Genomic DNA, 13,608 nt, shown 5'->3' on the forward strand with positions numbered 1-13,608 from the left:
TCTGCAAAGGAATGGAATGTTCATTAATAGTGCTATTGAGTGACACTTTCACATCAGTAACCTGCTCACTGACAATAAGTTTGTATTCTGCAAGGATTCTCCTTACAGTCCTCATTACAGCCTCAATCTAAACATGGACAAATGAGATGAACTTCAAAGGAGCTACGTTTTCCACTGGCTGGAGTCTTCCCTGGCACAAAGACAGATAGTTAGGGTTGTTGGAGGTCAATTATCTCAGGCTCCAGGATATCTATACAGGGTTTACTAGGCCCAACCATCTTCAGATGCTTCAGCGATGACCATCGCTTCATCATAAGATCAGAACTGGGGATTTTTCTTGATGATTTTGCAACGTTTAGCATCATTCACATCTCCTCATATACTGAAACGGTCTATGTGTCCTGTTCATGTTTAGCTAGATCAGACAGTATGCAGACTTGGGCTGCTAAGTGGCAAGTAGCTTTCATGCTACAAGTGCCAGGCATTAAATATCTTACTCAAGACAGAATATAACCATTGCCCCTTGATATTCAATGGCATATCATCACTGAATCTGCCTTTGCCCACATCTTGGGCATTACAATTGACCAAAATCTGGGCTAGAACAGTCCTGTCAATATTGTCAGTTAGAAGCTATGAATTCTGCTCCAAATAACTCACCTCCTGTATTCCCATTGCAATTTCAAAAACACTTGAAAAGCTCAACACTGTCTAGGATAAAGCAGACTGCTTGGTTGGCACTGAATCCATTGCCTTCAATTTTCACTCCGTCCACCATTGACATACAGCGGCAGCTATGAGTACCATCTATAAGATGTACTGCTGTTACTCACCCAGGGTTCCCTTAATAGCACCTTCCAAAACCACAGTCTCTACCAGCTAAAAGGACAAGGGCAACGGATGAATGGAAACGCCATTGAATGCAAGTTCCCTTCCAAGGCTGCACGCCATGTGACTTGGAACACTATCCCTGTTCCCTCACTGTGTCTGGGTCAGATATCTGAAAATTCCTTCCTAACAGAACTGTGGGTGCCCGTATACCACAAGGCCTGCAGCTGTTAAAGGTGGTAGCTCACTCCCACCGTAACAAGAGTGAAGGCATAACAAGCAGAGATAGTGGTGGCGTGGTAATGTTGTGTACCCTAATCCAGAGAGCCAGGCTAATAAACCGCTGACATAGGTTCAATTCTTAACTGATGCTGTTAAAAGGAAAATGTGATTGTTTTTAATTCATTTATGGGTTGATGAATATCACTGGCTGGGCCAGCATTTATTGCCTAGAGGACACTTAATAATAATACACATTGCTGGGGCTCTGGTATCACATGTAGGCTAGTTAAGAATTGCAGATTTCCCTCCCCAAAGATAATTAGCGAACACAATGCTTTCTCTTAAATGGTAATCAACAAATGATTACACAGTCACAAGTAAGCCAACTTCTTATCTCATGGTGGGTTTTGAACCCATGTCCCGTGAAATACTAGTTCAGAGATATCACCATGGCACCATGTCCTACTGTAAGTTGGGTACTAGAACACATTGTTTCACACATTGCTTAAGACTGTAGCCAGGACCTCAGGTTTTCACGTAGCACGTTGAAGATTCTTACAGAACAAGTCAGCAGCAGAAAGGAGATTGCGCTCTCCAGAGCTGGCTGCTCTGTGGGAATGAGGAGCAGTTGCAAAATACTAAATCCCAGAAGCTTTGCTGCTACAAGCTGGTAGGAATGCAGTAAGAAATCTCAGAAAGACTGCTAACGTTGGACTTCTTTTGTTTGCTGAGCAGTCCTGTACTACCTTGCTTTATTCCCAGCACTGTCGATTTGACCATCGTCTCCAACTTTTGATCTGTAAGCAGCAAGCTACTTCTCTGCACATCCTTTCACAGGGTTTCATATCTCGCACATCTTCTTCCACAGTTTCCCCATAGCAGTCGCTTCTTCCTCTGAATGAGCATACCGTGATAAGCTGCCTCACAGATCTTAACAGCAATTCAACAGAGCACACTCTCAAAATTGTTGGAAAGCAATTTACTCAACAAGGGAGAGTATTGTGTAAGGAATACGGCTTCCATTGATGCATTTGCTCACATCAAGGAAGTGGCATAATGAATATTATTTTCAGTTCAGTTCTGCGCAATACAAACCGTCATATCTGATCACATTTCATTTTTAAAATCTTAAATGATTATAATAATTTTAACAAACATTCAAATAAAATACAGTGGAAGACAATTATTCCAGTCAATAATATTAACAAAGCTCATTTTAAACTTACCTGTGCTTATCTCTCTCTAATGAGAAAGCAGCCCTATGGTCCTCTGCAATTATGCTGACTTCACTGATCTAATCATCGCTAAACTAACCACCGACTGATTTATTTAAAATGATAAAATGGTCAAACGCAAAACAAGTTATGAAGCAGATATTACAGCAAAGCAAGTGTGCGGCTAGCAAGCACAAAGCAGACTAAAGGCCAGGCAGAGTCACAACACTGTGTACACACAGCACATGGAGCTCATGGAGGTGAGTTTTTGTAAAGGTAAGGCAGACACCTGAGAGGTCCTTTTGCATCTTAATATTTGTGGGTTCTTTAGACCATAAAACCATAAGATATAGGAACAAAGTTAGACTGTTTGATCCATCAAGTCTGCTCTGCCATTCAGTCATAGATGATATGTTTCTCAACCCCATTTTTCTACATTTTCCCTGTAACCCTTGATCCTTCTGACTTATAAAGAACCTATCTATCTCTGTATTAAAAACACTCAATGATCTGGCCTTCACATCCTTCTCCAGCAACGTGTTCCACAGATTAACCACTGTCTGGCTGAAGAAATTCCTCCTCATCTCAGTTCTGAAGGGTTAGCCTCAGAGTGAAGGCTGGTGTCTTCAGGTCCCAGTCTCACCTACTAGTAGGAACATCTTCTCCACACCCAGTCTATCCAGGCCTCACAACATTCGGTAAGTTTCAAGTCGTTACCCCCCTCATCCTTCTAAGCTCTTTGAAATACATACCCAGAGTCCTCAGATTGACAAAGCCTTCATCCCCAGGATCATTCTTGTAAACCTCCTCTGGGCCATCTCAATTGTGAGGACTCCTTCCTTAGATATGGGTCCAAAGCTGTTCACGGTATTCTAAATGCAGTCCAACCAGAGCCTTACACAGTCTCAGCAGTAGCTCTCTGCTCTTGTATATGAGCCCTCTTGAAATGAAAACTAACATTGCATGTGCCCTGCTAACTGCCAAATGAGCCTGCATGTCAACCTTAAGAGAATCCTGAACTAGGACCCCCAAGTCCCTTTGTATTTCAGATTTCCAATGCCTTTCCCCATTTAGATAATAGTCTATGGCTTTATTCTTCCTACCTAAATGCAGAGCATCACATTCCCCACATTGTATTTCATCTACCACTTCTTTGCTCACTCTCCTAGCCTGTCCAGGTCCTTCTGCCTCCCATTTCACAAAGTTCTGGTATGCTGTTAGTGTTTTCCACTGTGAAAACTGATGCAAAATATCTATTCAGTTCCTTTGTTCCTCATTCGGACTTGGCCCATTAACACAGGCAAAACCTCAGTTACAATATGAGACCCCAGCATTCTGGCCAACCTGGAGTTTCTTTCGCAGCTAAGTATTTATGGGTTATTTTCTTAAACCATTTAAGGAAACTTAACAATCAAAGACTTGTTGAGAAAAATATTCAGTTATACCATTTAGATGGCAATAAAGTTGCTTGAGATGAATGAGGCGATCATTGATACATGTTTACAATGGTAATAATAACAGTTCTCTCTGATTCCTGTATCCGAGTTTAAGTTGGACAAAATAGCTAATGTAAAATTTGAAGCAGTAACCATTAATGCTGCTGTTATATGAACACAAGTATCATCAATCAGTTCCTTCCACAAAATAATTCGCTGCAATAATTAAAAGTATTATGCTTACAGTTCACAAAGGTTGTAGAGGATCAAAGCACAATCTTGTGTTTGAAACAGTTAGTCACCATGCTCCATGCTTATAAATTTAACAGAACTAGATCGAACCAGTGGAAATAATATATTCATGACAAAATGTCATCCCTGATGAAAGCAAGATGCAAAAATGCTTACCTGATCAAATTCATCAGTCGCAATACCTGAAAAAAAAAGGCAGGATTAAATAAAGAGTTGTGAGAGCATGGAATGCGTTGCCAGCAGCAGTTGTGGAAGCAAGGTCATTGGGGTCATTTAAGAGACTGCTGGACATGCATATGGTCACAGAAATTTGAGGGTGCATACATGAGGATCAATGGTTGGCACAACATCGTGGGCTGAAGGGCCTGTTCTGTGCTGTACTGTTCTATGTTCTATGTTCTACGTTCTATGTTTTAACAAGCAATATTGCATTACTCTGGATTCCAGATTATACGTAACTTCCTATTTATGTTAAACAAATGGGAACAAACTGTTACCGATTTCATTGGAATTTGTATTAATCCTATCAGAAAAAAATCTGTGATAAGTATGAATTACAAGTCCCAGAGCATGCAAAAGTTACTCTGCTTTTTATTTCAACATTTTGCTTTCCATGGACCTAGTTATTGGAATATTGAGAAGAAACTTCATACACACAAAAGGCAAAATTTAACTGCAAAACCAACTACTCATTTCTCGCCATTTGATTCAAGCCATTTTGCAACTTAAAATGACTTTAATGACTACAAATCCAAAACGACTATAATGTTTTTGATATTCATTCAGGAATGATTTATTTTCCCAGCATCTCTCTCCAACAATCCAGAGACCTTTTTTGGCTGTTTTCAGAAGCTCACAAACCATTAAATTAGACAGACTGCAACAGGAAGCTTTGAAAAGATGTTTACAGTAAGGCAGCTGGCGCTGTTCCCTTCAGGGAAGGCAAGGTTGAGAGAACATTTGAGAAGAGTATTCTGAGCAGAAGAGGTAGAGAGCATCCGTTCCCATTGGTAGAAGGGTCAAGATTCAGAGGACATCAAATTACGGTGATTGGCATGAAGAGATGACGTGAGGCAATACATGAGGGACCATCAGTTTGTGGTTAGGATCTGAAACTCACTGCCTGAGGGTGTGCCCCATAGGCAGATTCAATCGCTAATAGAAATTGAAACTGAATAATTATCTGGGCAGGATAAAATTTCATGGCAACAGGGAAAAGGGAAGTGAGTGCTGGAAGGCCTCCTTCTGGGTTGTTACCCAATCTATTACGTCTTTGTTTTATTATGGAATTTCACAGGATAATGGAAAGTCAATGAAGTGGATCTTGTTGTTTTGTTTACCTAGTAATTGCAGTTTTCCTTTGTAATGAATGTGATGACCATGAATTTTGTAAGAACAACAGTTTAACAGTTTTCAAAGCAGATGAAGAGTTTGCTCAGTACTAATGCTTATCTGTTCAATGACAACATAAAATGGAATGTAAGATGCCTGACAAAGAGCGTGCCAGGTCATTTTGAAGATGGTGATTATGAAGATTCAATTTAATCTCTTATGAGTAACCGTGATATTGCTGATCAACCTCAAGTTCCCGGATCTTAGAGCCATCATCAAACATCTTTTACATCTCACAGGTTAATTTGGTCCTGTCAGGAAATGTAGACATTTAACTCTAAGATCTAACCTTATTATTCCCGAACCCTGCACGTCCCATTTCTATCTCCTTCCCAAAATCCACAAACCTGCCTGCCTTGGTCGACCCATTGTCTCAGCCTGTTCCTGCCCCACCGAGCTCATCTCCACCTATCTGGACTCCATTTTCTCCCCTTTGGTTCAGCAACTCCCTACCTACATCCATGACACCACCCATGCCCTCCACCTCCTCCAGAACTTCCAATTCCCTGGCACCCAACACCTCATTTTCACCATGGACGTCCAGTACCTATATACCTGTATTCTGCATGCAGATGGCCTCAAGGCCCTCTGCTTCTTCCTGTCCCGCAGGCCCGACCAGTCCCCCTCCACCGACACCCTCATCCGCCTAGCCGAACTCATCCTCACCCTCAACAACTTCTCTTTTGATTCCTCCCACTTCCTACAGACAAAGGGGGTGGCCATGGGCACCCGCACGGGCCCCAGCTATGCCTGACTCTTTGTAGGTTACGTGGAACAGCCTCTCTTCTGCACCTACACAGGCCCCAAACCCCACGTCTTCCTCCGTTACATTGATGACTGTACCGGCACCACCTCTTGCTCCCCAGAGGAGCTCGAACAGTTCATCCACTTCACCAACACCTTCCACCCCAACCTCAAGTTCACCTGGGCCATCTCCAGGACATCCCTCACCTTCCTGGACCTCTCAGTCTCCATCTCAGGCAACCAGCTTGTAACTGATGTCCATTTCAAGCCCACCAAATCCCACAGCTACCTAGAATACACCTCCTCCCACCCACCCTCCTGCAAAAATTCCATCCCCTATTCCCAATTCCTCCGCCGCATCTGCTCCCAGGATGAGGCATTCCACTCCCGCACATCCCAGATGTCCAAGTTCTTCAAGGACTGCAACTTTCCCCCCACAGTGGTCGAGAACGTTCTTGACCGCATCTCCCGCGTTTCCCGCAACACATCCCTCACATCCCGCCTCCACCACAACCGCCCTAAGAGGATCCCCCTCGTTCTCACACACCACCCTACCAACCTCCAGAGACAACGCATCATCCTCCGACACTTCCGCCATCTACAAGCCGACCCCACCACCCAAGCTATTTTTCCATCTCCACCCTTGTCGGCTTTCCGGAGAGACCACTCTCTCCGTGACTCCCTTGTTCGCTCCACACTGCCCTCCAACCCCACCATACCCGGCACTTTCCCCTGCAACCGCTGGAAGTGCTACACTTGCCCCCACATCTCCTCCCTCACCCCTATCCCAGGCCCCAAGATGACTTTCCATTATTAAGCAGAGGTTCACCTGCACAACTGCCAATGTGGAATATTGTATCCATTGTACCCGGTGTGGCTTCCTCTACATTGGGGAAACCAAGCGGAGGCTTGGGGACCACTTTGCAGAGCACCTACGTTCGGTTCGCAATAAACAACTGCACCTCCCAGTCGCAAACCATTTCAACTCCCCCTCCCATTCTTTAGATGACATGTCCATCATGGGCCTCCTGCAGTGCCACAATGATGCCACCTGAAGGTTGCAGGAACAGCAACTCATATTCCGCCTGGGAACCCTGAAGCCCAATGGTATCAATGTGGACTTCACCAGCTTCAAAATCTCCGCTTCCCCCACCGCATCCCAAAACCAGGCCAGTTCGTCCCCTCCCCCACTGCACCACACAACCAGCCCAGCTCTTCCCCTCCCCCCACTGCATCCCATAACCAGTCCAACCTGTCTCTGCCTCCCTAACCTGTTCTTCCTCTCACCCATCCCTTCTTCCCACCCCAAGCCGCATCTCCATTTCCTACCTACTAACCTCATCCCACCTCCTTGACCTGTCCGTCTTCCCTGGACTGACCTATCCCCTCCCTACCTACCCACCTATACTCTCCTCCCCACCTATCTTCTTTTCTCTCCATCTTCGGTCCGCCTCCCCCTCTCTCCCTATTTATTCCAGAGCCCTCACCCCATCCCCCTCTCTGATGAAGGGTCTAGGCCTGAAACATCAGCTTTTGTTCTCCTGAGATGCTGCTTGGCCTGCTGTGTTCATCCAGCCTCACACTTTATTATCTTGGATTCTCCAGCATCTGCAGTTCCCATTATCTCCACTTAATGTACATATGTTTGTTGTTTAGAATGGTTATTTTAAAATAATGTTTTGTGTAGTGTTCAGTTGTTTAATGTTTGATTCTCTGTGTTATTGACTTTTGTCTTTTTTTGTGGCTCAGTGGTTAGCACTGCTGCCTCAAGCGCCAGGAACCTGGGTTTGATTCCACCCTCAGGCAACTGTCTGTGTGGAGTTTGCACATTCTGCCCGTGTTTGCGTGGGTTTCCTCCTAGTGATCTGGTTTCCTCTCACAGTCCAAAGATTGGGTGGATTGGCTATGCTAAATTACCCAAAGTGTCCATAGTGCAGGCTAAGTGGACTAGCCATGGATTTACAGGGAGTTACAGGGATGGGATGAATCTGGGTGGAATGCTCTTCTGAGGGTCAGTGTGGGCTCGATGTGCTGAATGGCCTGCTTCCACATTACAGGGATTCTATGATTCATTCATGGGATGAGGGCATCTCTGGCATTTATTGCTGGTCCCTAATTGCCCATAGGGCAGTTAAGAGTCAACCTCATTGCTGATTCTTAACTGCCCTTTGGGCAATTAGAAATGAGCAATAAATGATAGCCTAGCCAGCGATGCCCTCATCCCATGAATGAATTAAAAAAAATTCTGTGCCAAGGTAATCAAGGCACAGTGTGGTTACTGAGAAAGGAGAAGCAAGAAGCTGTAAGCATGAAAGCATTATTAAAACATTTAATACACTCCAGTAAAGAGATGGTCTGAATTTTTGGACAGATCGAAAGGGTCTCAACTTGGCCAAAATGCACCAATGCCAAAAAGGTCTTGCCTGAAAACCCAGCGCACACCACTTTTGCTGGGGATGGGATGTTTTTCTTTTATTCATTTGTGGGATGTGGGTGTCGCTAGCTGCGCCAGCATTTATTGCCTGTCTCTAGGTGCCCTTGAGAAGGTGGTGATGAGGTGCCTTCTTAAGCCTCCTGCTATGGTTTGACCCACAATACCATTAGGGAGGAAATTCCAGAATTTGACCCAGCAACAGTGAAGGAATGGTGAGCCAAGTCAGGATTGTGAGTGGCTTGGAGGAGAACTTGAAGGCAGTGGTGTTCCGATGTATCTGCTGCCCTTGTTTTTCTAGATGGAAGTCATCATGGGTTTTGCAGGGGCTGTCTGAGGATCTTTGGTGAATTTCTGCAGTACACCTTGTAGAAAGCAAATGCCATTGAGCATTGGTGGTGGAGGGAGTAGATGCTTGTGGATGTAGTGGCAATCTAACAGGCTGCTTTATCCTGGATGGTGTCAAGCTTCTTGAATGTTGTTGGAGCTGCAGCCATCCAGGCAAATGGGGAGTACTCCATCTCACTCCTCATTTGTGCCTTGTTAATTGACTGTTTGATTGATTGATTGATTTATTGTCACCTGTGCTGAAATACAGTGAAAAGTTTTGTTTATGAGCAGTACAGGCAGATCATAGTATGTAAGGATGCACAGGTCAAAAAGACTTAAAGACAGAGGCATACAGGTTACATTGCACAGAGAATGCATTCAGCCAAATCAACATTAACAAAATCAGGATAATAAAATGTGAGGCTGGATGAACACAGCAGGCCCAGCAGCATCTCAGGAGCACAAAAGTTGACGTTTCGGGCCTAGACCCTTCATTGGCCCCTCTGATGAAGGGTCTAGGCCCGAAACATCAGCTTTTGTGCTCCTGAGATGCTGCTGGGACTGCTGTGTTCATCCAGCCTCACATTTTATTATCTTGGATTCTCCAGCATCTGCAGTTCCCATTATCATTAACAAAATCGGTGTTATTTGAACTGGGCAGCCCATTTGTCAGTCTGATAACAGCCGGGAACGAGCTGTTCTTGAACCTGTTGTGTGTTCAGGCTTCTGTATCTTCTGCCTGACGGAAGAAGTTGTATGATGAGCTCATTACCGGGATGTGATGAATCTTTGATGATATTGGCCGCCTTACCACAGCAGTGAGCCGTGTAAATGGAATCCACGGATGGAAGGCTGACTGCTGTGGTAAGGCGGCCAATATCATCAAAGATGCGGTGCACACCACTTTTTGTCATTTTTTACGTTCCTGGGCAGAGCAGTTGCTGTACCAGGCCATTGTGCCCCTGGCCAGTTTGCTTTCTATGGTGCATCTGTAGAAGTTGGTGAGGGTCCTCACAAACATGCCAAGTTTCCTGAGCCACCTGAGGAAGTGGAGGTGCTGTTGCGCCTTCTTGGCTGTCACATTTACATGGGGAGCCCAAGACAGGTCATCAGTTATCATCACTCCATTTTATGGTCATCAATAGATTCTTAATTCCTGATTTTCTGAAGAAAGGGATGACCTTATTGTAATTTCTACAACAATATTTTACAGACTGGAAAACATAGCTGCCATCAATCATACCAACAACAAAAACAGAAGTTCCTTCAAAAGCTCAGCAGATTTGGCAGCATCTGTGAAGACAAATTCAGAGTTAACGTTTCAGGTCCAGTGACCCTTCCTCAGAACGTTCCTGCTCTGAGGAAGGGTCACCAGACCCGAAAGGTTAACTCTAATTTTCTCTTCACAGTTGCTGCCAAATCTGCTGAGCTTTCGAAGCAACTTCTGTTTTTGTTCCTGATTTATAGCATCTGAAGTTCATTTGATTTTTATTTAAACATACTAATTTCAATAGCAGGTTAGCCAAAACAAGATTCATGTGCTTCGGAAAGTTGAAGTAAAGTCAAAATTTGTCAGAATAATTTGAAGAGTTTTGTTATCCTTTTGGATTGGTTCAGGTAGCCCTTTGGAAGAGATAACATGCCCTTTAGAATTGGGAAGTGTAGGCATGAGTATGCATAAAATGTAGGCATGCTCTGTGAATCTGTTAAGTTTTTGATGTGTTTGAATATCTCACTCTTTAAATTTAACAAGTTTGCAATAACCAAGGAACAGAATCTAAAATTCCACTGTCTGTTGATTTAAGCCAGGGAACCATGATTAATGGAGTTGTACTGAATGAATGTCTCTAAAACTTATCATTGTTCAGTAAGATAGCCATCAGTTCACAGTCTAACTGACAGTGCCAAGTGTTTATAAAGTCTATGATGTAGGTCAATGAATACAAATACTTGCTTTAATTAGGTATTTGCTACTTGAAATTTGCTATTTGTTTTTTAAGGGATTAAGTTTACGAAGGAGCTTAGATGCAGTGAATTTGTTTTTCCTGAGTAAAATTTAAAAGATAAAATCTGCAACAGATGCATAAAACTTGAACTTATTTAATTTCAGTGAGGCTCCCGAATTACACCATTCTAGGCACTGGGTGAGCTGATGTGGCCAAGGTAAGGGTAAAGCCAATGATGGGAGCATGGTTATTGGGAACTGACAGTAGAAGCCATAATAGTGTATAATTTTATACAAATGGCGTGTGGGGCAATTGTGGATATGTAGACGGGCACAGGTTGCTATGGAGGTTATAAGAGTCTATGAGGGTGTGTGGGGCACACATTGCCATGGACAGAGCATTGTGAGTGAGTGCAGATGTAAGGGGACATGGTCGGGGGGAGGGAGGATGAGGGTAGATGGCTATTTTTGAACCAATAGAATCATGAGACTGACCTTTCTCATAGCTGACCTCAGTGGCCAATAGCTGGCTCGCACCTAATTCTGTGGAGTGAGGTCCTAGCTCCCACTAACACATTGAGAAATGTGGGAAGAGGGAGGGCGTAGTGACACTTCAATTTTTCCTTTCGAGTATCGACACAGGCAAGATGGGCTGAGTGGCCTTCTTTGGCGTTGCAACAATCTATGAACATTACACCAGACAAAATTGGAAATTAAAATTTTACCATCTTCTTTGGAGTTTGGTTTGTAGGGTCGGGATTATCCTTGATTCTGCACTTTCCACGCAAGAAAGAACAACTGGTTGTGCCATTTTTGCCCATTCACAAGATACAAGGCACAACACAATCTAGTTTTCAGTGGCCTTTCAAAGCCATTGTGAAGAGAAACCAGAGGCAGTGACATTTTGCAGTGATAGTGTGCCTTTAACAAGCTAAAATATCCTGAGGCACTACACAGGAGCATTATCATAACAGAGAAAATCTGCATCAAACATAAAAACTGACTGCAAAAGCTTCTAAAGATATGTGAAGTGAAAATGATTGGTGAAGATAAGCATAGGCTCCACACAGTCAGAAACTGGGGAATTTGTAACAGGAATAAAGAAGTGGGTGACTAACAGTGGGTGACAACTAAATACCTACTTTAGTTCTGTGTTCACAAAGGAGGAGACAAACAAGATACTAGAAATGTTCGGGAAAACAGAGTTTAGTGGGAAGGAAGGAACTGGAAGAAATCAGCATTCATCAGGAAATGGTATTGGGGAAATTTGATGGGATTGTAGGCCAATAAATCTGCAGGGCTTGATTGTCTACATTCTATTGTACTTAGGGAAGTGGCCTCCCCCTGCTGTTCTTATTTTCTATATTTCTATTTGACATACTGCATTGCATAATTTGGAATTAAAACAGGTTTTCAAAAAGAATTGTAGGATCAAAAGCCACCATTTCCACCACCTCCAGAGGGATGCCATCACCAGACCCTTCCTTTGTAAGCCTTCCGCATGTTCCGTTCCCTCCAGGATACCTTGGTCTATTCCTCCTTCACTCCCAACACATCCCCATAGCCCCATGGCACTTTCTATGCCATCACAGAAGATGTAACACCTGCCCATTTACTTCCTCCCATCTCGCTATCCAAGGCCCCAGATATACGATCTGGGTGAAGCAGTAATTAATCTGAACTTCACTCATTCTAGCCTACTGTAATTGCTGCTCACTATGTGGTCTCCTCTACAATAGGTAGACGAAGTGCAGACGAGGCGACTGCTTTGCAGAACAGCTACATGCTGTTCTTAAAATTGACCCTGAGCTTCCAGCTACCTGCCACTTCAACACACCAGTATGTTCCCTGGCCAACATCTGTCTCAGGCTTGCTGCAGTGTTCTAGCAAAGCCCAGTGCAAGCTGGAAAAACAGCCTCTCATCTTCTGTTTGGGTACCCTACAACTTTCAGGACTCAATAAGTGTAATTCATTAATTTTAGACCCTGATCACCTTCTTCTATATCCTTTCACAGCCCCACACCTATGTCCCTGTCATGACATGGGTTGCTTACAGTATAGTCAACACACTTATGGTCACTATTATGAGCTTTCCTTTCTCCCTGGCTACCATTACCAATCCCTTTGTCTGTCTGAGTTTCTTTCTCACCCCCTGGGCTCCTTCTACAATCTATTACTTACTTCTTCAGCCTCTCCCCACCTCACCAGCCGGCACACATAGAACCATTGCCCAGCTACTATCAGTTTGGAAGAAGCATAACTTGACTCAAAATGTTAACTCTGCATTATCTCCACTGATGCTGCAAGACCAGCTGGAGAAATTTGGGAGGCAATTACGATCTTTCGCACCAAGGTACCTGAAGGATGCAATAGAATTATGAAGAGGTGACAATGAGGCCATCATTGAATTGAAACACAATAATGGCATTGTTGAATTTTAGGTGTTACTGGTCTGGGAACCAGTGTTGGTCAGCAAACAAATTGGTATGTGAATGAGGATAACATAAGAGCATAAGAAATAGGAACAGTAGGAGACCATCTGGCCCATCAAGTGTGCTCCACCATTAATAGGGTCATGACTGATCTTTCCATGAATTCAGTTCCACTTACCCGCGCTCTCACTTTAACCCTTAATTCCTTCACTGTTCAAAAAGCTATCTATCTTTGCCTTAAGAAAAACAACATTCAACAAGGTAGCCTCAACTGCTTCTATGAGCAGGGAATTCCACAGACTCACAACCTTTGGGTGAAGAAGTTCCTCCTCAATTCAGTCCTAAATCTGCTTCCCCTTATTTTAAGGCTATGCCCCCTAAT

At 43.7% G+C, this 13,608-nt stretch overlaps 1 protein-coding gene across 2 annotated transcripts in view; it reads right to left on the reverse strand.

Moving 5' to 3' along the window:
* c5h8orf34 (chromosome 5 C8orf34 homolog) overlaps positions 1–13,608 on the reverse strand; it is a 314,780-nt gene that overhangs the window by 172,837 nt on the left and 128,335 nt on the right. For both annotated transcript variants that reach the window (XM_048529761.2, XM_048529760.2), the window contains exon 5: positions 4,109–4,134. In XM_048529761.2, the coding sequence (XP_048385718.2) occupies positions 4,109–4,134 (26 nt within the window). The remainder of the gene's footprint in view (positions 1–4,108; positions 4,135–13,608) is intronic.

This window comes from Stegostoma tigrinum, chromosome 5 (genome assembly GCF_030684315.1).
Source record: "Stegostoma tigrinum isolate sSteTig4 chromosome 5, sSteTig4.hap1, whole genome shotgun sequence".
Classification (NCBI taxonomy): domain Eukaryota; kingdom Metazoa; phylum Chordata; class Chondrichthyes; order Orectolobiformes; family Stegostomatidae; genus Stegostoma; species Stegostoma tigrinum.